At 45.3% G+C, this 27,837-nt stretch overlaps 2 protein-coding genes across 4 annotated transcripts; one reads left to right on the top strand and one right to left on the bottom strand.

Annotated features, from left to right (window-relative positions):
- Positions 1-183: 183 nt before the first annotated feature.
- On the bottom strand, positions 184-24,569 carry Gycbeta100b (guanylate cyclase soluble subunit beta-1-like). Its single transcript, XM_076892695.1, has 14 exons — positions 24,412-24,569; positions 24,067-24,140; positions 18,768-18,868; positions 17,231-17,349; positions 14,867-15,022; positions 14,462-14,615; positions 14,115-14,269; positions 12,772-12,900; positions 12,516-12,598; positions 9,076-9,246; positions 7,623-7,860; positions 6,646-6,786; positions 5,679-5,836; positions 184-696 (listed from the first exon to the last, which is right to left on the bottom strand). Exons 1-14 carry the CDS (start codon positions 24,412-24,414, stop codon positions 567-569), a joined length of 1,812 nt encoding a protein of 603 aa, XP_076748810.1. The 5' UTR covers positions 24,415-24,569; the 3' UTR covers positions 184-566.
- Positions 1,348-3,617, top strand: Stops (SOCS domain-containing protein stops). Of its 3 annotated transcripts, none has more exons than XM_076892697.1 (2): positions 1,348-1,473; positions 2,694-3,617. In XM_076892697.1, exon 2 carries the CDS (start codon positions 2,765-2,767, stop codon positions 3,596-3,598), a length of 834 nt encoding a protein of 277 aa, XP_076748812.1. In that variant the 5' UTR covers positions 1,348-1,473; positions 2,694-2,764; the 3' UTR covers positions 3,599-3,617. The 3 variants fall into 3 exon arrangements, with proteins under 3 accessions (XP_076748812.1, XP_076748811.1, XP_076748813.1); XM_076892696.1 differs by having other exon boundaries at positions 1,358-1,597; XM_076892698.1 differs by lacking the exon at positions 1,348-1,473 and adding an exon at positions 1,736-1,909.
- Positions 24,570-27,837: the final 3,268 nt, after the last annotated feature.

Below are 27,837 nucleotides of genomic sequence, written 5' to 3'. Positions count from 1 at the left end.
GGTAGAAAGCGCTCTGCGTTTCTGATTTTATTGCTGCAGGGTATACGTCTTGTGAAAACCTCCATCTTCCTCTCGCAACTCTTTCTATAGCGTGCTATTACTTTTAATCCACGGTTTATCTATCGGCTGTAATTTACGGTTGGCAAATACGTTGCGGAAGAATTTCTACACTCTCGATGCCTCGCGAATATTGGTTTAATTCCGACTTGCCGAAGCGCGAATAGCTAATGGACTCATTAAACTTGTATTTATTGATATCCGTGATCATTCGTTTAGCGATGGTTCAGTTTCTATTCAGTGACAGTTTTGTGTCAACGTAAGCCTGGTACTAGACAGACATTTCATTTCGAGGTTGACGGAAGTCGTCCCAGGATTAAATGGCGTACAATTACAGAGACATTTTTCACAGCTTCTATCTTATGTGTTATTCGAAGAGTATTTGTATAGTGAGTATTGGGACCGTAAAAATTTCCTCGCCTTTCTATACAATGCGCTAAATGAGTGAAGATCTCGGATCGTATCGCAGGAATATTGCTACAATGGCGTAGACCACGGTTGTCGCGAACTTAGGCGGGCAACTCCCTCTCCCTGGACAGGAACCAGACGTTCATGGGCTCCGACTTGCCCTTCATGGTCACGGGTCCTCTGTACTCCAACAGAAATTGCGGATCTTGATTTTCAGGCATGCACAAATACCTGCAACAAGTATAAATAATGTTCGTAATTCAAGAATGTGAAATATATACTCGAATAATTCTTCGCAACATAAAACACGCCTCTCCGGTGGTCATCAATTCTTAAATCTAAAATTCACATACCTAATCCCTTAATCAAATTAATACCACGTAACTGAACACGTAAATAGATATTCATTTTATCCTCTAAATCTTGTAACGCGCACCTCGTTTTAAATAATTTGTATATTTTTGCATATTACGAGCATCCTGTGCTCCCTTGCACGCTCGTACTTTCCATAATTGCATAAACATTACGGATACGCCCATTAAATAATACAAGAAATATTAATATGGATATTTGTGAGCCAGAATCTGTGAACCACTTGTCCACGCTACGTAAACTGAAAGCTGTAAACCTCGTACGACTTGATCGAACAATATCACTGGTGCATCCATCTCAACCGCCAACAAACATCACCATTATAAAACCTTAATTACCAAAACCAAACATTCCACTTAGCTATACGTGCTGATACATGATCCAATGGGGTTGAAATTTGCACAGCGACCCCGCGAAACGCTTCACTGTCCCCTTCGGTGGTCGAACAGAGGAAGCCGTTGAAACATTCTTATTTAACGTTTAATCGAATTAGCCCTCTCTCGTTTCCTCGGTTGTTCCTCGTGTCGTCTATCATTCGGAGGTGAACAATGGTCGCGATAGTTCATCAACACGCTCGGAACAATCGTTGCTGACGTGGGATCCAGCATTTCCATTCAATAGAAGAGAACGATGGAGGTGTTGATCGACTGTTATTTCGACAAACTGTTCGCTGAAATGGAACGCAGTTGCCTGGCTTCGCGGTACAAGCGTCGCGAGATGGTCGGCTACTTTTCGGACGTGATTAATAGCTGCGCGGAAGGTAACAGTCTTGTCTTGCGAAACTGTTTCTTTCGTTCCTGGACATCGATCTTAGAGCGGTCTTTAAAGCGGTCCACATGGGACGGGAAATTATGGACGCAAGACGATAGATTCATTTCGTTCGTTGGTTTACGGTACACCTAACGGAGATTCGAAAATGGGATCGATTCGAGTCGGTCTGGGAACGTGTCAACGCACTTGGACGAACGTTTCCGATCCACTGGTCGACAGGTTCGTCCCGTAACCCGCTAGACGATGCATTGTACGATTAAGAAAGCAGTTCGATCGTGAATGCCGGAAGGAAAGTGATCCGGTGTGTAACATTATACGCGGGTGAAACCTGCGCATCGCCCGTTTCCATACGATTTTTACTTTCCTCGAAAAATTATGCAAACTGACGACGCGAACGGAGTTACTTGCCCGTGAACAGGAATACCGCGTTTACGTTCTCCGGTGTTCTGCGTGAATTGTAAACTAAGTGGATGGGTATGCAAAAGTTTATACCTTCAGAAACGTAGCTTTCTTTCTGTGCTAACGCGGTGTTAAAGTTTGTGAAATGTTATTGGTTTTTGAAATATTTCAGATTCGATACTTGAAGAAAATTTTGGTTTATTGAATTCGCGATGGAGAACTTGAGTCGAGGAAGTGAAACGTTGCGCAATCGTCGTGAAACAGTGACGTTACTCTTAAATTCGCTACTTTCACCGCGATAGACATCACACCGATTCCTTTACTAATGATCATCAACTAATAGAAACAATGAACGTAAATATCCATCGCATCAAATTCAAGTTACGATTAGATTTCGTAATGTCTGCGAGTACTATTAATCTGACTCGTAATAATACATATACCCAACTGAAAGCCAACTAAATACAGCCTTCCTTTCAACAGACAAGTTTGTCTCAGCTTCGAAAAACGCGAAACACATTCAACGTATCGTTACGAGACAACCACCGGAAACCGTTTTGCAACACTCGCGGCTCAACCGTTGAATCATCGTCTGAACCAGACGGATGCTGCGTGACTCACGTGTCTGCATGCTTCATTCACTAACAATCACTTGAATCGTTCTAACGAATTCCAATTATTTTCAGCGGAGAACCTCGACAAGCAAGATGTCTGCGAGAGGATAGTGAAGTCCGCCCTCCGCTACCACAACATCGCCATGATGGAGAACGGATACGTCTGCCTCCTCGGGAAATTCCACAACGTGCTGTACGTAGCTGCGAAGCTATGCTTCGACTGGAACCTCGACAACAACGAGGTCGTCTCTCGTTTGCTGAACGACATTTTCTACTGCGAGAAGACCTTCGAGCGTATCCTAGTCGGAGCCATTTTCGGCACTCGAGTGACTCACTTTCTATCCGGTTGGAAGAGCGACTTCGAGGACCGCGAAGAGAACATGCGAGCCTTGCTATACTTCTTGCATCACTCGACCGTTGGAAGGTTGGAGTATCTGTGCACGTTCTCCTCCGTTAAACGGCGATTCATCGACGTCCCTATGGAGTCCTACGGGCAGGCGTTGCCCTTGAGAGTGGCCATTCAACACGGCGCCCCGGACATCCTTTTGATCATGCTCCGTTACGGGGCCTCCGTCGAGTCCGACACACTGGCCCCGTCCCCGCTCGAGATGCTGCTGACCAAGCTGAGCGAGTACGACGCCCAACCTGGCCAGGACCAGATCGTCTACCCGGAACACCTGCTGCTCTGCCTGAGGCTGGTGCTCAGAACCGTGACGACGGCTTTCGTGAAGACGCCCAGCCACATCGCCGACCAGAGCGGCGTCTTCAGCGTCTCCGTTTACGAACAGTACCCGACGCTGGTGGAGCAGAACCTGGTCCCGCCTGAGAGGAGCGGTTTGAGCCCGCCGGAATTGAGACATCTCTGCCGTTGTCGTATACGGGAGACGCTGTTCGAAAATTGGGCCCTGCCGCACGGGATACGGCAGCTTCAGGTTCCGGAGTCGTTGAGAAGCTATTTGGATCTCCTTTGCGATTGAGCGTTTAATCGGAACAGCGAAGCTTCCTGCTTTTTTTTTCGTATGGAGTTCGATTATGAAGTTGGTGTGAAGTATTACGAAGATACCTTTGTATTTGAAGGTAGGGATTGTACGAGTACTGTGAGTATTCGTAATTGAGGCCTTATAATGTTTAAGATTTTCTGGAACATTTAATTCCAGAGGAAGTATTTGTACTTTTTAGCATAACTACGCGTGTGAACGTTCTATTTAAATTTAATGCCTGCAGTGTGAAGTATAGAAGACAGTTTAAAGCATCGCGTTGGACACTTTCTCAAATTCAACGCTAAGGTACTTGCCCTCAATTCTTTAAATACATGTATAGAGTCTCTACCATTCCCGACCAGTATATCGACCCTCTATTCGAAAAGAGAAATCTAAGAACCGATAACCTCGATCGTTTATTAAGTAAACGTGCTCCTCGAAACTAATGCAACCTGGGAACCAAAACGGGTCAGTTCACGCACAGTTTCGAGGTTACGTTTACACAGTTTCCATGGACGCGCAGGAAGTCCGACCAAGATGTAATCGAACGTGGTGTAGGCGAGTTTCGAAAAGTTTGACAGGTGAAATGCACGCTTTGCCTGGGCGGGTCAGCAAAAACGTTTGAAACTCATCCATAACTTTCGATGCAGTTTCTTTCTACGGACGTTTCGAGTGTATCGCGCAACAGCGATGGCCAACTTCCTGGTCGAACTGGCGCCGAGCAATAACAAGTTGACTGTATAAATTTCGATACAGGTGGATCGAGTTTTCCATTTTACGTTGGATATTTTATCCGAGACCAATAGCGCAGCGTAGCGAAGAGTATCCAAGCGATTTCAACGTCGATCGAGGCGAAGAGACGCTCTCGCGAGGATCTGGTGAACCGAGGACGAGTCGCGGCTGTTTGAGGGAAAGTCAGGTTCAATAGGTGCGCGATAATTATACATTGTGATATCCCGCGGGTTAATGAATCCTGGGAATCGGAGAAACTCTACGAGTTACTCGCGCGTTTACGAGCGAGCTCTCGTAAAGTGACGCCTGAGAAACGCGTTCGCGAATTTTTCAACTTTTATACGCCTCGTGCCGTGTACGAGAGCACGGTTTACTGTAGGTCAACTATAGTTTTCGCAGGCCTTTTATCCATCGTTCCCGTTCCATCGTCAAAGTTTACGATTATTATGAGGTGTCGTGAAAAAGTTTAACAACGTATCGTTGCGTTGGCTGGTATATTTTTCATCGACAGTTGTAATTTCGAGGGAGACACGAGCAAGCGTCGTTCGAAGTTTTCAATGGAGATTACCCATCCAAATGGTTATCAAATAATTTATGATGTTCAGCTGGATTCATGAATTCGAAGCGTCGCGTCAATCAAGCACGGTTAATGTCTCAATGAACAACAGCGATACTGAAATTTTGAAATGCCCACGAGATAGGCTGACAGACATCGCAACTGTTTCAGCTGAGGTTTTGCATTAAATTTTATCCCTGCGCGACGAATGAATTTCCCGTGGGTACGATCGCTCAGAATCTCTCCTAGATTTTCAGGAGTTTGCCCGTGTAATTGAATCGCCTTCTCTCTCCCTGAACAATTCATCGCGATTACGCTGTTAAATGTGATTGCCTCTTATTTATCGATCGCTCAAACGGTATCATTGAAACAACAATAGTCTGAATTTCCTGCAACCTATCGTTCGACATCGATTCTTTTTATAAAAAATTCAATCATCCGTAGGTTAGTTCGTAAATAAATTACCCCATCCTCTCGCTCCGCTTTAATTTAAGTTCTAAGTGAAATATGTAGTCTGCTATTCGATGGCCACACGGATAAAGCATTAACGCGTTGCTATACTGTAACGAGCGGCTACTACTAGCGGTCGCTGAAAGATAACGCATGAGTTGTGGTAGTTAGAAGCTAGCTACTCCTATCTAAGGCTGCGGACGATTACCCTCGTGTGCTGTGACGTTGAAATTCTCGATTGTACAGAGTGTTCGATCGCTCCTGAGATTGTTAACACTTCCGTTATACCCAACGATATACCTCGCGGAGTATTCTTTTAGAGATGGTGCAATTTCATACCTGTACGCGTCCTCGGAGACGTTTATCTTCCCTGGTTCTCCAGTGGTTTCCGTTCTGCTGGTGAGATTCACCGTGTTTCCAAAGAGGCAATAACGAGGCATGCGGTGTCCGATCACCCCGGTCACAACTTCGCCGCTGTGGATCCCGATGGTAATTTTCTGCGAAACAATTCGCAAGCTTGTCAGCGACGGGTCTCCTCTCTAAACGGCGATGCGAATTCGCGTCACGTAGCTCGCGCGAGCGTTACACGGCGGAAGCGTTCGCGCAGGAACAGGAAGAGTGCAGCCAGGAAGAAGAACAAGAGTCTTTTTACGGTATAATCGAATGAAGGGGTTACCTCCGGGTGGCTGTCCCCGTTGCGTTTCGAGAAACGACGCTGCAGAATTTAGTCGAGGCGCGTTCAACTCGTTTACGGCTATTCTCTGTTATCTAATCGACGCGTTGATGGTGATAGATGAGCCGAGGAAGATGAGAGAGGAATAAAGAGTGTCGACTATATGGAACGAACGTGATCTCGAAGAGATCCGCGTCGAGAAACTCGAATTAACCGAACCGACGGCTAGACCAAAGTAAATAGTATATATCATACTTGAACTCTGCACCGCGCGAATAATTAGTCAAGTTTCGAGCGCATTGGTTACAAATATACGAAGAGTAGAAAGCGTTCGAGTGAAAAAGATAAAGTAGAAAGTTGATTGATCGAGTAGATTTCAAGTTTGCCGCGTGTGCAGCGAGAATTATAAACAGAGACGCGAACTGCCAGTCGACTGCGGTTTCTTCGATCCTCGAAGGTTTCGCGTTAAGTCCTCCCACGCAAATTCATTGTAATTAGATTCGTAGAAATTTTGTCGCATACAAATCTTGTATCGCGTTTTGGAATTTGGGAAGATTGTCAGTTAGGTTCTAAGAGGGCTTCGTTTGGAAGTGTGAAATCGAGGGACGTGTAACAAAAATGTCGTGAACTCACCACAGGTTCGCCATCGATTTGCACTTCATCCGCGGCAAGATCCATCATATCCAAAGCGAGGCGAGCGATGCACCGTGCGTGGCAACTACACGGCTCCGGTAACCCGCTCACAGCCATGTATTTGTCACCAACAGTTTCGACCTAATCCGAGTAAAGTGGATCAGTGCTTAACAAGCCTTCTCGTAAATTCAAATGTATCTGTTGACGGGTGTGTAATGGTCGCGCGTGAATCCTAGCTCGAGCTTTTCAACGGTGCTTCGTGTCGCGGAACCACGATCGATAGAAACATTCATTTTCAGAAAGAGCGTATCGATGACTGAAAAGGCTATGCCAGTAAATACGTCGACTGACTTTGCTCAGGATACTGTCGAGAGTCTCCAAGTGATACGCTATTTTGAAAATAAGTTCAAATAAGACGCGTCGCATCCCAGATTCTATTATACTCGTGGAGCATCGTGCACAATGCGGCTCGTCCAAGTTGCTGAACTGAACAGCGGAGTTCTCCATATGAAAGGAACTCCCAACGGGCAGAAAAAGTTTCTCCTTCTAGCCGGCATTATTATTTAAAATAGCCACCGTCTCTAACAACGGTTGTCGTTCGCATTTCGAACGGACTCCGTCCGGGGCCCGTCCATTAATGCATTTTAAACGACACGCGTTACGTGGAAAACTTTCTTTTCGACGCGAGAGTGCCTTTCAAAAGCGCGCGTCGCCCCATGAATGGTTAACGTTGGCCCGTGCAAATGCAGCTTACGTGTCGTTGCTTTACGCGATCCGAGCGAGAACCCGAGTTTCGTTCCACTCGAGCGAGGGTGTTCACCGTACGAACCGCATCGGTTGGAAAGTTATAAGTCGATCCAATTTTTGCGAGATCCAAACAACGACGCGAGGTGTCGAGTTTCGAAAAAAAAAAAATCGCTCGTGAAATGAAATTTAAGGTCGACGCGAGGAAGAATCCGGAAGATGAGACTGCTCACCTTGTAGACGTTGGGGTTCTTCTTCGGGTCGGTGAGCACGTCGAACGCCGTGTACAGCTGATTGAGCATGTTGACGATTTTCATCGCCCCGCTGGAGTCCGTGTGAGCGGCGCAGTAGGCCCCGAAACCGACGATCCCGGAGAACAACAGGGTCACGCAGTCGTACTTTTTCGCTGGGACAGGCCTCGAGTGCCTCAGCTCGTTCGCCACGGAAATTGGCAGCACCGAGTACAACAACCTGCGGAACACGGGCAACTTTTAATGGAGCCGAGCTTCAACCACAGCGAGCCGTGCCGCGACTCGCTAATTTCGTTTACTCGGTTAAATCGTGGCGGTGGTTAGAGCAGAAATTGAAGGCTTCGCAGTAGAATCGAATGGCCCCGAAGCTAGTGATTTCTCGCCGCTTGTTAACGAAAAACATTTCGTTTACCCGTCACGTCTCAATTAAATCACCGCGATTGAAACTTGCAATTAGTACGCTGTAAATCAATATTTGTTTTTCGCGTCGGTTGCGACAATGCCGGACAATTTATCCGCGTCGCTGAAAGTTATCGGCATCTCAGAATTTTATATCGACTCTCAACTTTTCATCGTCTGAGTTTTCATTTTTAGTTGGAGCCTTGCTGCACGTTTGATGCTCGCGCACGAGTGGCGCCTCGCGTTTTATTACTAAACTCCGGAGATACGAGAATAATTTAAAAAGTTGAAGGAATTAAAAATTCTTTGGTCGAGCGATAGCTAAACTCGTTGCATACTTGTTGCGTATTAAAATTGTTATAGATTCCCGAAGATGTTAGTTCTATTGTGTACTGTTTGTATCGAGCGACCTACTTTGGTACACGCGATGTATTACGAGACAATAAGAGGAAAAATGTAACTGCAATTCAATTTAATTTCCCTTTGTGCTTGCCGATGTCTCGACGTGGAGATAAAAAAGAATTGCACGCAACGAGACTCGAATTTGCTGCAGGAATTATTAACACTCTAATCGAGAGAAACAACATTTCTCCACTACGATATTACCTTTTTTATTAGAGAAATACTTAATGTTAAACGTGAACCCTCCCAGTTTTCTTCGATTTAATCGTTTCTCCATCCCTTTCAATCCGCTTACAATTCATCGCGCACCACCCTGTTCGCGATGTACCCGTGGTTTCGAATTAACGACACCGTCGATCTACTGTCACGTCCCAAAGTTTTCGATCATGTTCGGCTGGTCGAAGCAGCGTGAAAAAAATCTCGCGGCGAAGGAAGCGAGAAAAATGAAAAAGGGTGCCAGATCCAATTTCCGGTAGAAAAAGAGTATCCTGTGAAGAAAGAAACCCGAACGCGAGAGAGGGAGAGGAAAAGTCGGCCCCGTGCAGAATTGCGTCAGGATAAATGGCAAACGAGGCCAAGAGTGGGGTGGGGGGTATTTCCTTAATCAGAAAATTACGCGGACGGAAATCCTTACCTGTCGGTTTTCTGCTTCTCGCCGTCTAGCTCGCGATACGTCTGTTGCAATTTATCGGTAAGCAATTCCAAGTTCCTCGTTAATTTGTAATCAGCCTCGAATTGCTCCGACATCAGCACGAGATCTCTGGTGGCGTCGTGAAGGGGGATGTCGCTCAGGTACAAGCCCCGCCTGGCGATCAGAACGATGCGAGTGTAAAAAGTTGGATCGCCGGTTCCATTAACGCGCCGATTCGCACGAGAAACTGGATATTACTGTTTGCGGTAATCGCGTTATCGTTAGTCGATTCAAATGTAATTTCGTTAACAAGTTCTATCTAATTTGCTGAACGAGTAACGATAATAGTTTCCGTTTTTTTTCTTCGAATAGCGTTACTGTTTGATTACGAAATAATGGGAGGTATGAAAATTTCAGCCGTTCGAGGCATCTACTATTCCGAACGCAAGTGGTGTTCGTAAATAAAATAACATTCGCACCAGAAATAAATGAAACGAAATGCATTACCCCGTATTCGTCGATCTCTGATAAATCGCTCGACCTGTTAAGCAATATTTATGACCTCCTATGGAAGACCACGGTTCCAAATCCACCGCAATTTATCTTCGACACCTCTAATCGTTCTCATCCAGAATTCAGCATTCAATCATCTTCGATGTATAATTCATATTCGTTTTTCGAATCTCAAAGACAGCGTAACGATCGAGCCACAACGTCGCGTAATCTCCGTACCTTAATCGAACCATCGCCTTTCGATTCGTTGCGATGAAACAACGCGTCAGTTTTATCCAAGTAAAGATTATTATTATCCGTCGCCTCGTAATATTTCCCCTAATTAATTCCTCTACTGAACGTGATTAACGTCGAACCTAACGTTCTAATACCAGTCACAACTCGGTTCGCCTTACAAAAGGAAGTTAACCCGGTAAACAGACAACGTAACGCGAGGCAACTCAATTAAGCTTTAAATTCGTCCGCTAACTACTACCCGGACGTTTCTGGCTGACTAAATTCTAGCCAGTTGCAACTACGCCAGGAATTACCCGGGCGTCTAATAGACAACTATGCGAGTGATGTGTACGTCATTTCGAACAAAATTCGAGGCATGTCGAAAAGCGTAGCAACGATCGCTTCGTGATACAAATGTGTTTCAGTTGAATGATTTTCTCAAGGCTGATAATGCGCGAAGGGCTCAAAAAGGGTTCAGATATCAACAAAAATCGCGGTGCACAGTAGTTCAGTCGAGCATAAGTAGATTCAGTCAAACGCTTCGCATGGTCAGACCCGTTGCGGCCGAAAAATTCGGCGCGCCATCGATTGGATGTCGCGTCCATCTGATTCTACTTATGACGAAGAAATCTTTCAATTCAATGCGAAGAAAAATCAGTGAGCATAAAAATACTTTCTCCAATTTTTTAAATGAAGAGAGTCAAATTCTACGAAAACCATGATAAAATGATAGTAGGTCACGTCACGGGGAACATATCGGATTATTTTATATCCGGTTCGCCTAATGGAACATTCAGTTCCCCGAACATCGCTACGAATAATAGATCAGCAGGGATTTATGGGAGAGTATACGTCGAGACAGAGTCGCGATGTCTTATGCATTCTGTCAGCTGTTGAAGCGTAGGACGGTGGAAACGGGAGACGCAAGATGGCCGTGGTTGGAGAACCAAAGAGATAATAGTTCGGTGTATGGTGGAAAGGGGGGAGCAAACGACGAGAACAACAAGGGTGAAGATTATTCGAACGGTGGCAATTCGGTGGCGGCATGACGAGAATTTATGTCCGCAGTAAAGCACGAGCAGACACTAGAATGGCTGTAATTATGCGAGCCACTGCTTCAACGTCTATTGAACGGCCGGTATACCGTTATTTTACCGAGGACAAATATTTTCCGCTGAAAGATAGGGGGACACGTTACGACGAATTAATAGGGATAGTATACTAGTATATTAGGTGACCACCGAACATGTCGCGTCTATTTACGATTACGACCTACATACCATTACCATCGATGGCTACGAGATCGTTAGGTTACGTTCCATGGCTGGTAGCTTTTTGAACGGTCTAAAGGGGATATCCGCATTGTCTTATTGTTACTTGATGAATCGTTGTTACAGCTCGATTCCGCTTTCGGCGCCAATACAGTGTTTCCCGATTTTTTTTACAAGTGTATCACGATAAGCTCGAAGATATCGACCTCCATACCAGCTCTATCGATGACCTAACTGCGAATTCTGCAGAACCTTCGTTTTACCATTCTCGTTGCACGTATCATCCTCTATCGATAGATAGATCGAATTCCAAAAAGTGACGCGCGCGAAGATTAAACTATAATGCAACAGAGACTCGGCTGCCGAAGGGTAAAAGTATCTGGGACGCGGAAGCTGCGCTTTCCGCTTATCTTAACCGAAACCGTGACAAAACGGGTTCGTTCGTTCCGTGGAACACAAAGCGGCGAGACTTAATTGAATTTTAATGTAAATGCAGCTCTGGCTGAAGCAACGAATGAATCCAATTGTCCTTTATTTATTTCACCCATTTATTTACTTCGTTACTTGCCTTATCTCGACGGGAAGAATTTTCTACTTATTAATTAAGCGTAATTTTAACGACGAATCATGTAATTATGGTAAAACGCAAGATTGCAAGGTGAAACCTGTCGCGTTACGTTCTCCAAGGGGTTCTTTCAGTTTTGTTACGAGCCAAGCGCCCTGACAGGATCACTGGTAGGTGTTTCAGACTACAGACGGGAAACGCATCGACTGCGAACGCGTGTACCACCGCCCCGTTATTGATCATAGCAGCGCGGCCCCGTTGTTTGGCTCGATTGAAATTCAATTTAGGAACTATTCGATAATTGCGACACGGCGCGGAGTGGCGCGGATCAACGCATACCCGCGAATAGCGATATCAATCTACGCGACGCGATTACCGCGGCGCGCGAGACAGCGAATTTTCGAATTACAGGCTGCTTAATGGAACGGCGGAATGCGAACGATCGCGTCGTTTCTTCGATTTCTAATAAATCGAGGTCGTGTCCGGGAGAAACGGGCCCCTCTCCCTTCCCCCCCGCCCGTTAATCGTCGCGGCACCAGTGCGTTTAACGCGGAAAATCGAACCGTGTAATCGAACATCTCGAAGAGGTTCGAGTTCTATCGAATTTAGATGAACGATTCAGAGGTTCAGCTGGCCGTTCGTTTTGGTAACCAGTCGAGCCTTCGCGATGCAAGCCGTTCGCGTCTACCAGGAATTGCAAGCAAGCTTTTTCAGAGATCGAATGACACAGCGATATGGAAACGCGGAGACATGCTTTCTAGTGAACATGGATGAAACACGAGATAGAGTAGAATCCAGAAGTTTCGAATAGAAACAGCTATGGATTGAGACTTATTGATCTGGAAAGTTGAATAGAGTGATTTTATGTAAACTCTTACCTGACTAAGTCGTCCAAGTTTATAACGCTGGGGTAGCAGAGGAAGGTGACGAAATCCGACTCAGGTATGTACAACATTTGCCCCTGGAAAAGTGACAGCCTTGATCGTGGCGAGAAAATACCCTTCTGCATCCTGCTATTCATATCGTGTAAAAATTGATCGACTAACTATGTTCTTGGTCGGCTGTCGAATCGACTACCTCTTAATCATCGATGTTTCTAAGCTAACACATAATTTACGTAGACGATATACCAACTTTCAAACGCAGGTACGAGTATTCTTCCGAAGCGTCGACTTGCATCACTCCTTTCTTCGTGCGTAGGACGTAAACCGTGTTTATGTGAGATAATATGTTCTCGAACGTCAGCTCTAAGTGTGGTCTGACCTAGGATAACAGCGTTTCAGATTTATTCCGTAATATCAAGAACACGTAAAGTACATTTGCGATTCCACCGCGTGTTCCAGGCATTTCTTACGCGATCGAAGGTACATATTAATCTTCGAACATCGATTCTAAGCAAATATTGATATTTCGCTTAACTCTGACGAGAACATATGTACGCGCTACTTTAATTGCCACGGATGCGTTAGCACACGTCTCGATAGACGATAAAAGCTCGAACAGCTATGCATATGCATCCTTTTGCACGTGCAACAGGACTTAGTTACAATTTCTCAAGGTATCGTCGCGGAATTTCATCGACGACCGGAGGAACAATAACGAACGGATCATGGGCGCGGACGTAGGCGCGAGCAGGGATGCAAATGAAGTTAAATGGTTCCGTTTCAATGGCGTATGTCACGCCGCGTCAAACAAGCCGCGTTCGAAAGATACATGATTACGCGTGCATGAATCCACGGGAATTATATCGTCGGTGGTCAATACGCGGCGTGGAATAACGCAATTTCGTGTCCCGCGGATACTGATGCGCCGTGTCGAGAATAAAACGTGGCTTATCAATACGTTATGGCCACACGCTGTGCCTCGATTATCGTGTAATCGCGAATTCTTTATGGTTTGCCTACATTTCGATGCAGCCTTCAGAAAACCTGTGCAATAATAAAAACGTCGATACGGTATCGGAAGATCGTAGTCGCAGCAGAAATCGAAAATTATAAAATGAGATTACATTCTGAATAAATTTCGAATTTACTGCGGATGAATAGAAGAAACGAGGGAACCTTTCTATAAATCTGATAAGGACGTAGCCCCTTTAGTGTACGTCAGATTCCTTTTAGATTTATTACTTCAGGTAAGAGAAATGGGCACCTACTGATCAATTGCAGAATTCGCAATACGTCTCCTTCCTGCGTTCCTTCATTCGGTTAGAAAAGAAATTGCAATTCCCCGCCGTCCGTCTTTTCTTCCGAATCTGATTGTCCGGGAAATGGGATTTAAATTTTTGAAACGAAATTTCCCGCTTCACGTTCGCGAAAAACGTTTCTGTTACCGAATTAAACACGATGAGTCGGATTTCCAAATATTTTACGCAAAATTCATGGTTTCGTGGCAGTTTAAGTGGCACTATTAGGGTAGCGTTAACATTCGTGGAAGCACTTGGCGCAAGCTGTTTGCGAGTTACGATTATACGAACTTACGGTCAAAAGGATGTCGTTCAGTTTGCAATTACCGGAACACACTTGGGGAATAACTCGAGTTATGGTGCAGCCAGTCTGAACTATTGTGAGGTCTCGGTCGAACATCAGGTGGAACGGAAACACTCGGCAGAATGTCTGGGGACTCACTTTTGGCTCTGCGACACGTTTCAAAAAATTTTCAACTTTTCAGCCGCGAAATAAAAATAGAACAAAGAACGAGGAATCGTTGAAACGAACGATTCTTCCTTTCTCTGCGTTTCGACAACAATTCGTAGCAGCGAGCGCAACGACTATAACCAGTCGAACGCGATAATAGAAGGTGTACGTAAAAAAGAATGATTACTCACCCACGGACAAGGTTTCCAATTCAGCGATCGTGGAGTCTGAAACGACCCCTGGGCCAGACGTGTTTGTGATCAGAAATTGCACGTGATCGCATTCGTTCTTCGTCTTCAATATTCGCATCTCTACGTCCGTGCCGTGGAGCTTTTTCGCCACGGTCTGGCGACGATAAAGATAACCCGTTTAATCGTGGCTCGTTGAATCGAGTTTGTTTCGACAGGAATAAAATGGCAAATAAATCGATTTAACGCTCGTTTAACTTGGACCAGTAGAAGAACGTACCGTTTCAAATGAAAAAAATAGACACGTTAAAGCTACACAAGAGGCGTTATTTCTTTCTACTAAATTCCTGACCAAACCTAGCTCAGCCTGCTGGTATTTCCGGCTCAACGTCGTTAATACTAAAATACCTTAACGATGCCAATCACAATGTGTTCCAAACCAGGTCGATCGGAGTAATAATGTAATATGAGGGCTCCATCCTCGGGCCGCTCGGTGCACCGGAAAGAGGGCGCCCTCATTCCCGGGTACAGAGTGCCTAAATGATCGTGAAGGGCGTCCAAATTCTGCAATTAAACGTTACGCGAGCCTCTGGTCAGTCCGTCGACACTTTCAACGGCATCGAATTCGTACTTAATACCCGCGATGCATCTCGATCGATCGGTGGTGCCGATCGATACTCGCGATTCTACCAAGCGGTAACCCTCAGGGCGAGATGGCGCGGTTTACTTCCGTCGTGAACGCGGTCGATTCGACAAAATTGACGGCAAAGTGGACAGTGCGAATTACCGTTCGATCAGTGGCGTTCAACTAAATTGTAATTTACACTGGCCGCGTCGCGTTCAATTCTATTAAATCAACCACGCCGGACGACCAAAGCAAACGACGTAATTCCGCTTTTACGGCCGGTGAATTCAATTCCCGCGCGTTAATTTCGCTCGTCGACGGTACGTGTCGATATTCGAAACGGCCGGACGAAGAAACGTAAGAAACGTGAAATCACCGAGTCCCAGCGAGGCGACGAGAACAAACTACTCGTACGTGACGACCGCCGCGGGAGAGAACCGGAAATGAAACCCCGCGAAAGAAAAACGACACGATAATAATCTCATTCCGCGATGAGATTCCGCTTGCTAATCGCGTCGCGCGCATTCATCGTCGACCAAGTTTCTTGTTCGCTGCGGGGCTGTGAAGTGAATTTTGCCCGGAACATAGTACGATAATAATGACGACGGAACCGCAAACGAGCTGGTCTCTAATGAATTTCCGTACGGCTATGCTCGTTCTGGTATTTCACGGCAATAAACTTTTATCATTCGCTCGTTTATTGTCTAATTCAGATGCAAGCTTCGCACCCCATAAAGGTACGATTACGCAATTAATCTGTTGTCTATGATTATCGATCTTATTCGTACGAATAGAATTAATATTAAATTAATATTAGTTACTGATACCATTGCCACGCAAAGTCTCTCATAATTACGTAAAAGCAAAAGCATACGTTTGGCTGCCACGGTGGAGAACAGTGGCTGGAATTAAACGGGTAGACGTTGCGGAGGTATTAAACAGAACTCATGAATTTATAATTAATTCCCGCAACGAAGTCGGACAGACCGAGTTCTCTCTTGAACGAATAACTTTGAAAAATCTACAATCACCGCCGCGTTCTGTTGGGCTCGCGCGGCCGACGTTGCCCAAGCAGGAATGTTAATTTATAGAGTAACCCAGATTGGATCCCCTGCCAAGTGTACGTTCCATAACTATTCAGGATCGATTACTTCGAGAACGCTTGGTCTACGCGCAAAAAACACTGAACCAGTTCCTTTTTGCGATTCCACTCGAACGAGTTTTTCCCGGGGTGAGACCATCTTCGCTCGCACAATGCTAGCTAGCAATGGTTCCCGCCTCGCGCCGCGTATCGAGCCACGCCAGATTTCAGCTGGCGTGGCCCCTGAGAAAAACAAACCAATCATTCAGCCGCTGAGACGGGCCGAAGAAACGGCGATAATTCATCGGGCAGACGCGATAAAAACATTTTCTACGACGGTGCCCACCGATAATCCCGCGTTCGTATTCCGACCACGCGATCGGGTTCGCGCGGCTTTTGTTCGCCCGTGGGTTGCCGCGACTCACTCGCCGCATCGTTTCCCCTCGAGTGAATCGTGCGTAGCTTTCAGAGGTACTCGTTGCTCTCGTCGAGAACGCCGCACGCCTGATACACGGCTGCAAATTCTTTGATAATTGAACCGCGCGTGCTTCCTGGATGCTTGCGACCACGCATCGAACCACTGGGAGGGTAGAAACAAGCGAGCGCGAATCGACACTGTCTTTCGAGTTAGCTGCAGATGCTTGGATTTCGCGAGAACGTTCAGCGACTTTAATCTTTCATTTATTCACTACTCGACGCGAGGAGAGATCGCACGGAATATGTTTGCAAAGACTCGGTTTGCAAACGAGAGATCAAAATGAAATGAAACGGAAACGGGTGCAAGGTGATAGACGCGATTTAAACGCGCTACGCGCGGATCGAGCAGATTTCGCTTTAGCCACCGTTCTAATCACTTCTCTAGCGCAATCGCATCGCGTTGCGCAACCGAACATCTGTAACTGCCTCCGTACGTAACCACGCGGACGACAATCTGCCTACGTGTCATCTTTCCTGAAAACTTTCACCGCGATCCGCACGGAATCCCGGACATGGCCAACCGGAGTAACATTATTCCGCGTGGAAAGTGAATGGTCGCGGCGAACGAGCGTGTCGACGGCCGATTTACCTGCAAAAAGTCCCTGGGCGTCGCCCCGAGCACCTGGAGGATCTTGTCGTAACCGGAGTCCTGACAGAACTCGAAGAACATCCGGCCGAACATCTCGAGGATCTCGTTCGCTGGGATGTCTGAAAGATTTTTTAAAACATCCTCTACACGCGTGATCCAATTTGATTTCCAAGTCGAACTAGTCACTTTTTAAAACCACTAAATTAAAGGGGATGAAATTTCATCCCCTGAGTATAGTTTTCTTTAAAAATAAATTCTATTCGATTGAAACTTTACGCTTTTACGGTCGAATCTCTGTTAAGGTTGGATTTCTATTAATGTCTTCTACTCTGAAATCAATTTTGTTAAATAGAAATATAATTGATACTTTGAAACTCGATTGCAACGTAGCTCGTACGCGGCATTGTGCGTGAAATGTTTGACGATTATCGAGTTGTACAACTGACGACTTATTTCGCAAACGACTAGGATATTACAATTTTCCAGGAACGAGCAGCTGGCTGTAATTTGTACGCGATCGATGATTTTCTCGTACAGGGAGAGAGAGAGAGATTAATTACAGCATCGATGCCGCGCGACAAATTGCTCGCCGAGTGAACGTTTTCACGGAGGATTATCGAGGTAAAGGGTCCACGGGATTGGTTCGTTTGTTCAGTTTTCTGGTTGAGGATTCGCGATCCGATATCGAGGATTTATTATCAACCGGTTTTATAACTAATGTCGCTTCCTATCGTACGCTAAACGAACGTCTATATTTTATTCATCGAACGTACCCACGAACAATGGCCACGGAAACTATTTATGGTAGCCTGTAACGTATGAAATATTAGAACAGGCTCGTTAATTCAACGCTTTTTATACAAACCAATAGATATCCCGTAAACGATAAAGTTGCAACGTCGCACAGCGAAACGAGAGAATGAAAGACTATAAAAACACGTAATAACAACAATGTTCCATAATAATCGTGACACCTATTATAATTTTCGCCAGTAAGAAATAGCGTTAAGCGTGAAAGAATTCTAACGTACTACCTCGCGTTCTTTAATAATAAAATAACCTTACGCGCCGTAGAGAAGATAATTATCTATCCGCGAACGAAGCTAATGACGAGTCTGAACAGATTAGGGAATCTTGGTCGAGCTAAACGTCGCGATTAACGTCAAGAGACTAATAAAAAAAAAAGACGAAGGAAACGCGTAGCAGCCTCGAGTTCTCGGCAAGAATAAACATCGCGGAAAATTTAGTTAAGAAAATGCGGACGTTGGGTGGAAGAGATAAAAGCAATTGTTTGGATACGAGTCAAGAAAGCTCGGGAATCTTAATGGGATTAAACGCTAAAGGGTATTCCGCGAAAAGATCCAGTATTAAATGAGAGACCGTTATTAACATGAAGCTTTCATATCCCGCCTTTAGGTAGTTTCGCTATTTAACTTTAATTCAAAGATGGAGCGGGACGCACCAACCCCGTCTCATGCACATAAGCCGCGCGTTAATGTAATTAGACGTCTCTGTTCGCGGGAGGACAAATACGTACTGAGTCGATTGACAGCCGCCGATATGATGTTGTACGTGATCTCGTCGTCGTAGATCTGACGAACGAGAAATTGTCCTTCCATATTAACGGCGGCATCTTTCCTGCGCAGACAAAATATCGTTAATTTCGAGAAACAGTTTCGCACGATGCGTGCAAAGTGTACGTTCGTAAGGTAATAGTTGAAAATTATAAAAGCGGAAAATGAAAAGGTAATTCGACGACTGTTTTGGAACGCTTCGAATAATAAAACTTTCGTTCACCGAGTAATAGTGAAAAATTTCGTGCTCGACGAACTGTAAAATATCCCGAGTAACTCGTTGAAAAATGATGTAGAAGGGAATTAGTGACACGTTCTGAGCAGTATTTTCACGGGTAAAATGTGGCTCGATCGTCTAGTTAGAACTGGATCGAGCTAGTAACATTTGAAAATCTAGCGGAAGTATCGATAAATTATGTGCGTAATTTTAATACACTATTAATAGACTTCTATAATTAACAATTCAAATTTATGGCTTACAACGTTCACAACAACCACCGATTTGTCATTAATATACACATTTCGCTAACGTTCGTGTACTATCCCTCTAAATAGATTAAAATGCTTGGACATTTATTGAGCGATAGTGTAATTAGTGCCATCATTTCTCATCGAACGGAAGTTTGTGTTAGTGAGGCCAGTACGATCGGAATCGTCGCTCGTATCGGTGCGTGCACACTGATAAATTTAATACGCGGATATTTCACCTGGGTTGTTAAAAAGTTTGCGATGTAATAAAGTAGAAATTAATTGCTCGGTTACAAGCTGAAACATGATAACGTCTATCGAGCCTCGAGTTTATTAGAGTTTCGAAAGTTCAATTATTGAGTCGTTTTATTTTCTCGATCGAGGAGCGCGGGAACTCTGAAAATTGTCAATACGGTTGTGTAATCTGCGAGGGGCTTGTTTGTCACGTCGTGGCACGTTCGACTTGGGGGATAGCTTGTAACGGGAAATTAATTAGTTTCGCGCGTCGAACAAAGTAAATACTACTTAGCAGGCAAAAGTAGAACATTTTAATAGGTTTACAGACACTCGTGGCGGTTGCTATTAAATCTGCAAAGTGTAGTTTAATGGCACCGTTTTGTTTTACGTCGGCATCACCAATCACTCGAAGCCAGCCGCAGGGGTATCGTATAATTTTTCAACCCTCTCGACGATCGACAAAGCGATCCTGTAGCTCGGACAGCTATGCTACATAAAATGTAAAAGTAATAAAGTTTATTTGTTAATTATTAATTAATCCTATATTTATATGCGATTAATCTATGCAATTTTAAATGGCAACGAAAACTTAATTTATGTATATGTAACACGTTACCATAACAGTTTAATTAATTGCAATGTAAATTTAATTTATGTTTAACCAGTTATGATACTGCTTCAATTAATTAGTATATGCAATTTATAATTTACCGTTCCACTAACGAGAGTCTATGCATGATACGCGGAACACAATTTTATATGCAACGATAATGTTTCTCTCACCGTTAACTGCGATGTCCAAAGGAAAAATGCGACGATCTATGCGTAAGTTATTGTCCGCATACCCATTGTTCCTTCTTTGAACTTATAAAAGGATTCTTATCGCGGTGTCCGCATTCAAAAGTGTCGTATTAATTAAGAAGTGTTCCGTATAATCTTGGCCACGTCTGCTATGAATTTCAACTTGAGCCAGAAGGGCTAGCCACTCGTCGAGAGGGTTAAAAAATGTCTAATTGTCTCGAACACAAGAGACGCGTAACAAATGTTTCGAGTGTCGTACTTTTTATTCGAAGAGGAGAACCTCTTCTACCCTCGCGTGGAATATCGTTTGATGTCGCTGATTATTCCGATGGTCGGATGCGAGTAGTTTACGAAAATGGGGGCACTTCCTGCCTCAAAGGCCTCGTGGTGCCTTTCAACGTCATCCAAAACGCACGAATACCGCCTCGGAAATTATATCACGTAATTTGCAAACACGGTGATGGCGAAATATCATTTAGGTCGGCTAAAGTGATCCTTTTTCCCAGAGCTTTTAACTCTAAACGTACCGGCATTTTTTTTTATACCTAATCTTACCATAGGGGATCATTTGACCCCTTACGAAATAAATTTTTGTCGATAAAAAATAAGCTACGAGGAAAACAGGAAGCGAGCAATTGGATAACCGGATGATATAAGAATTTAAAGGAAAGTGTATGAATTTAAAGTAAATTTTCAAAAGGGGTCATTTGACTCCGTTTGGTGCGTTTAGCGTTAAAGAGTCATCGTCGTATCTTACGCTAGGGGTAACCCACATTTTCGTACCACTTACCCGTATATCTCTGACAAGCATTGCCCCCATGAGACTTCCTATACAGCGACAGGAACCACTTATCTTACGTAGAAAAATAAACACCACGTTGATCTTTCTACAAATCAGCAACTGTATTCTATAACTTCACATTACGAGCTAATGTTAACGAATTATTTAATATCGTACTGGTGAAACTTTTATAGCTCTGTTGGATGAAGTTACATTTATGGTAACAATTTATCTTTCCACCGGTAAATTATCCCCTTTATGTCTTACAAATATGAATGACGAATTAATTATTGCATTAAGTAATACATTACCGTTATCGATTATTTAGGATTACAACTCTCCATTATTTATCCCACTGCAAGCAACAATGGCGTCATTACCATTATTTTCTCGACCGTCCAAAATTAACCGAGGATAAATTATTCAATTCACCAGTCATCTATTTCAGTCTCGGCTTAATTCAATTTTAACCGCTTTTTATCATCCTGTATTATTTCAATTACTAATTGGTACGGGAATAAATGCTCGTTCGAATGAAGCAATAACATTCAAAGGAAACGTACACGGCGATGAATAAAATATACCCCGGTTTCCGCTAATAAGAATTACCCTAACCTGCTGCGCTAATAAACGCGTTCAGTCCCATGAAAAGCACGGAAACGAGACTTTCATAAGTCTCTTGCATAACCAACAGATATTCTTAGCCGAGCTGACTCCGCGATAAATTTCCGCGCATTAAGTTGGCGACCGAGCTTCAATTAAATCACGGTAAACCGCTAAACGCACAGTTGACCAACCGCGTCGAAGCAACGCCGCGGCAATTCTCTACCGAAAAAACAACAGCGTTCGGTTGTACTTAGTTTTTGCGGAAAATTTACCTCCGGACAAGAGCCTGTGCTTTGCCCCGCGGATATTTGTCCGGAAGTATTAAAACAGAACAGGCCGTATTTCTGAAGCGAGCGTGAATTTCCTACGCTTCATCTAAGCACGCTCGCAGCGCGTAAACTTATCCAGGCAATCTCCCTGTTTTCTTATTTTTCGTACCTCGTTATTTCTGCCTGCTTACACATTTCTCGAGGCGGTCCAAAAGCACATCCCCGAGGGTGGCGAGTTGAAAAGAAGACGGATAGACTACCGTGCCGACTTTTTCGATTAGGGATACAATCAGGAGAAGAAGTTCCTTCTTCGTGAGCGTAAAAAGTTCTATTTTTCTTACAGTACGTAGTTTAGTTTACGTTCGGCGGTAAAAAATATCAGCGTAGGTAAGTTTCGTATAAACCTACAGTGGATAATCTTGAACGAGCTGTACCCTCCACTATAGCACATTTCGTAAAGCTCTAACTACCTATTTTTATTCTCACGAAAGTGTGCTTCTCTATTATTTTCAGAAAATGGTTCATTGGGGATGTAAAACAGATTACACAAAGCTCAATCACACTCGTGCTTGATACAACAACTTTTTCAAACGTACAACCGTCACCGAACCGACATAAAACCGCCATCGATATGTGTGCACAGGCTTTAAGCAAAGCGCAGCAAACAACTCCTCGAGGAGCAGAAGGCCGTTTGATCTACAAACATCGAAACATTTGTGCAGCCTGTTCGATCCTGGATTTAAGGATTCGCCGGTGGTGCACGATGACCGCTCGGCAAACAATCAAACGCGTGCCAATATTTCGTACCCGCATCGCTGGACCAACAAACCCCCTGGATCGGGTAAACAAAAGTTTATTACGCGAACTTGTTGATCCGATACCAGAAGTCAGTGACAAGATTGAGAATTCGCTAACAAGAGACCCTGCATCCATTTCTTCCCCCTTATTTCTCGTAATAATAGCGCGAAAGTGACGAGACAATGCTTTGCTAGCAAAAAATTAAAGCGTTGAGTTGAATAGCAATTAGTATCATCGAGAATGCGTTGTTCAAATATTTCATTTGATTTCGCTCATATATGTATATCGACACAATATCGCGGAACTATATAAGTTATGTTTTCGTCCCACGAGGGTGGGAATTCTTTTGGGTATATAGTTCTATCGGTAGGATTCATTCTGTGGGCGAATGGGGTGGTTAAGGGTAATAAAGGGGAGTTTATGTAAGCACAGGTGCGTACGAGGGATGTGGGTGTGATTGATATACTCGGAAGGGTCAAAATAGTTGCGGTAAATGTATTTGTATGGGGGACACGAGGATCCAGTGAACGTGGGGGTGGAGTCTGTTGATATAACAATGAGAGAAATAATTGAAATCCACCGCTGTCGGGGATTTCGAAATATTAGAAGTCACATTCATAAATAATTTGATTTCAATGAAGTTGCGAAAAATTAAGTTACTCGTGCGAATCTCGTCGATAAAAGAAAAAGAGCAGTTCATTTCCACCGCGTTTGTTCTCAGAACTCGTCAGACGGTCGCTCGTCGGGGTCGAAACGAAGACCTAACACGTTCGCCCAACGAAAGCCCGTCGAATCAGAAATCCAATCATTTCGTCGATTCGTGAAGGGTCGCGTTGGTCAGAAAATTCAATATAAATTCCGGATGGTACCTCGGTGTCCACGGGAGAATAAAAGTCCTCGCTGCGGAGGGCAGCGAAATTTCAGTTAAAGAATGCGAGGGATTCGGGTCACGGATGCACCCGTGCCACGCTATATAGATACACTCGCGGTGTGGGGCGCTAGAGCAAAATAAAGCTGGGCAAGCATGGAGTCACACCACGTGGTCTGGCGGAAGCGTCTTCTCGCGACATCAGCGTTCTATGCACGCGTGTCTACGGTTTTCAGTTTTCGCTCGAGAATAATCGAGCGTCGAACGAACTGTGCCCGAAGAGCGTTGCTTCCGATCGTACACCAGGGAGAAGGGTAAAAAAGCGGCGTTAGCTTGAGCATGCATCATACGCAGCGAGGAGACACAAAAGGTAGCGACGGAGGAAGATAAGATGACATCGAGTCGGCGCGTCTAGGCGCCCACGTTTTACCTACTTTATCGCCTCCCACGTCTCGCTGTCAAAGGTCTTCACAACCAGCAACTCGAGGGCGTAATTCACAAAACCGTACTGCACATAAGAGAAAAGAAACGATAGTTTTTGGCGCGTGATCGCGCGAGCGTACGTACAGACGTGGTCAGTTATGGAGGAACGTCAACGGAAACATGACCGTACGAGTCGCGTGGAAACGAGTCGTTTAATCACTGATACACGCGACAATAACCGACGTCCACCGACTGTCAATTGGTCCTGTCAGTCGTCCCTGGTCCGCTCGTGTCCGTTCCGTTGCCCGTTCTCCATTCCAGACTATCGTCCCCGTGTCTTACTTTAACGAACGTACCATGGTGATCAGAGAGAAGCGGTCTGGATATGGCTTCTCTGCGTATCATTCCATTCTAATTGCCATGGGAGCCGTGTTTACCTCGTGCACACGAGCCGCGTACTGGAAAGTCGGCCTGCCGTCCGTACGAGACGATAAGTATTGATTTTCCGCTCTCGCAGCTGCGCCACCTAGATACAACCCTGTTACCCATCTTCTGCTCGCCCTCCACGCTGCCTTCTACACCCTTCCTGGCTGCCAATCCGTTTTGCTGCCATTCCCAACCGGCCGCCAACGCCGATATTGCTCCACGTACGAACCCGTGTACTTAGAAGACTTAGAAGGTCGACTGATAAGGAAAATCGGGCTCCATTATTGCTACCGGACGTCGCCATATTTTTCTCTCCTTTTATATATTATATTTTACAAGGATTCCACTGTTCGAACGCAACTCCATTATTCTTGATCCTCGTTGTATTTTAGCTTCGAGAATCAGCTCTTAAAATTTCCAGCAAAAGTGGTTGAAAGCCCGGTACACTTACTCGGCCGGAAGTTTCATTTAGGTATCTCCGCTAGCGTGCTTCCTGGAGACGCTATCGAGCGTCTTCGAGGATCTTATCTGGAGCGCCTGACCTCGAGAAGTCGGTGAATAGCGGCGTTCGAGCCGAGCTTCGCCAGTGAAAAACGAGGACCGTCGTCCGAAGATGATGGCAACAGGTTCGAACCGGATTAATGTCGCATTAACGTAGGGCGCGGGAAATTGGAGCGCGATGTAATATTCCGGTTGGCCGATCCGCGGCTCGAAATGCCGACTGCGGCGCTGCGGGCCGGAATATAAGCCTGGCTTAAGTAGTATTATAATAATTAGAAACGAAGGCACTTCAGCCGCTTCCATTCGTCGAAACGTCTCGAACGGACGGATTTTATTTTTCCGCTGCTCTCCGTTGTCGCCGTTCGACGTCGAAACCAAAGAAACCGGAAATTAACAGTGCTTCGCCTGACGGCGCATCGCCGTACGGCTTCGCTCGGTCAATTGCGTCTTCTGTTGGGAGTCGCACTTGCGAGGGACGTGCGGCGCTTTTTCTCTCGATTTGGATTTTCGCGGGGAAACGCGAAACGAAAATCGAACCGACGGGAGAGAGAGAGAGAGAGGTAGAAGATAATCGGAAGGAGTGGCTGCCAAAAAATAGAGCGCGAGGAGAAAATCTTGGAAGTGAATCTCGAGACTGAAAAGATGAAAGGGCAGAAGACTGAGATTGTAAAGTAACCTGAAAGGAGGAAGTTTAAGGAGAAACAGAAGAGACTTTTCAAGAGCACGCTGGCAAAGACACGGTAGCAGTCACGTACGTAATTGCCACAGCAGCAGGTAGATGTAGACCCAGAGAAGATACTTGGGCAATACTTGAAACTTACCGATCCTGGTGATGGACAGCCTCACAATTCTTCCGAATGAAACTTTTGTAACTCGTCCGCTAATACGAACGATACATAAATCCCCGATTCAGCCACTTAATTTTTCCGTAAAAATCCCAGGGGGGCAGTTAAGGATTAAGACGATACGCTATATCTACCCTAGTCGTGCATTCGGAACACCCCAGAGCATCCGCTGAATCCGCCACAAATTACACCCATGAAAAGGATCGTAAAAGTAGCTTAACCGGATTACTAGCATACGGCATGCGCGAATAAGCCAGCCAATGGTGTCTGAAACTATTACATATGACTCCCCTAATGATATTCAATTCGCCGTCCGGTGCTTTACCAGCAATTTCGTTAACGTCCGTCCTAATCACGGCGTAAGACCCCTATTACGATCACGAGAATGAAATTCGTATCGAGTGCGAATCGAGGGACTCGGGATGATCGGATTATGCGACACTTTCGTAAAGTTTGCGCTTTCTCAGCGGTGAACGCGTACTTGAAAATCATTTACGATGTAAAACATCGTCAAAACTGAGTTCATCGCGGACTGAATACTTCTAATACACACGGTACGCAGGTATACGCGAAGCCTTCAGTTACCAGAGTGGGTTACTAGATCTCGACGTTGTCCACGAACTAATTACCAAGCGAAGGAACACGAGGGACAGACCCCGTTCCCTTGGCCTGGTGGCCAAGCGTTTTTGATTAATTCGCGCGTTGACCAGCTTCCATTCCAGTTTCTCGAGTAACGACCAATCCCACCGGAGGACGCCGCTCGGTTTCGAGCTTCGCGAGGCGGCAAAAAAAAAGGCGCACACTTCCGTGGGACGAATGGGAGAAGGATCGTTAGGGCGGATGAAAGTTTAACGGAGCGCGTCGTTCGAAATTCGTTCTCGCGAAGACGGAGGTGAGTCCGGAAATTTCGCCGACCAGGGTCGCCCGTAGAAGTATAAATATTTAAGATCCAGTCGGGAAATAGAGGATTCGGTCGGAGTTACGCGATCTTGATGCCTCGCGTCGGGCGTCGACGGTTTAACGCTGACCTCTTTTCCATGGCAAACGTTCCTCCGTCGAGAAAGTTCTTGGAGCACCCGCGACCCATCCAGAGGGAGAGAGGATGCCCGTCCAACAGCCACTTTCATTACTCCGCTCGCCGTGGAAATTCTGCTCCCGCGTTTAGTTTCACGCGTCGATTCCTCTCCTAATCTCGTGCCGTCAGAATTTTCGTTGTTTTTCCGTCCACGTCGTTTCCGAACGATCGGCCAGACGTCGGGGTTCCGTCGCGGCGACACACTTTTCGGGTAAAACTGCTGGATGTTTACCTTCGCAGCTGTCGCGCTGCTTCAAAGACGAACAGGCTATATCGAACTAGCAATATCGGTGTATATGGGACAGCCAGGGGACTCGCGAAGACCTCGTCCCGATTATGAAAGGCCAAAAGGGCAAAACGCGGCTTCCCACTTTGCGCCATTCCCACTTTGCGTGAAAACCCTAATCGACAGCCCTCTACCTAGAAGTCATTAAATTGTTCGGAAAATTCCTTGCAATTTTCGAGCCAATATCGGTCTCCTCTCGTCGTTTTCTACGATCTCCTGCTCTCGATTGACTCAGTTTCGAAATATCCCGTAAGATACGTAAAATTTTATCCGGTCGTAATTTAGCTCGGTGAAATCAATACCAGCCGAAAATAAGAGGTAATCGAACGATATAATAAAAGTAACCGTCGACCCGCTTCAACCGAGCAGAAGTAACGAACGTGACTCTAGCGAGTGCACGTCTCTGCGACTCGTATTATAATGTCGCGTCGCTCGCTCCCGTTTCGCGTCGAATAAGAGCGGTTGGCGTCTTCGAGAGCACCCAGCGAATTGCGAATCGATGCAAGAGCGAAGATTTACGAGACTCACGACCGGGCGAATTATGAGCTAAGATATAGTCCCCCATCGAGGCCAGTGTTTGCTCGTAAAAGCATGGAAATAATGGCCGTTATATAATTGCCGGAACATTTACGAGCGGGAAAGTTTACGG

The sequence above is a fragment of the Xylocopa sonorina genome, chromosome 3 (assembly GCF_050948175.1).
Source record: "Xylocopa sonorina isolate GNS202 chromosome 3, iyXylSono1_principal, whole genome shotgun sequence".
Classification (NCBI taxonomy): Eukaryota; Metazoa; Arthropoda; class Insecta; order Hymenoptera; family Apidae; genus Xylocopa; species Xylocopa sonorina.
This window is presented reverse-complemented; position numbering and strand designations above follow the sequence as displayed.

Coding starts and splice junctions, on each gene's coding strand:
- Stops (XM_076892696.1), top strand. CDS start 1,468: ATGGAGGTGTTGATCGACTGTTATTTCGACAAACTGTTCGCTGAAATG. Junction 1,598..2,693: donor GATTAATAGCTGCGCGGAAG/GTAACAGTCTTG, acceptor AATTATTTTCAG/CGGAGAACCTCGACAAGCAA.
- Gycbeta100b (XM_076892695.1), bottom strand. Junction 15,023..17,230: donor CGCCCAGGGACTTTTTGCAG/GTAAATCGGCCG, acceptor GTTTAATTGCAG/AATTTGGACGCCCTTCACGA. Junction 5,837..6,645: donor AAATCGATGGCGAACCTGTG/GTGAGTTCACGA, acceptor ATTGTTTCGCAG/AAAATTACCATCGGGATCCA.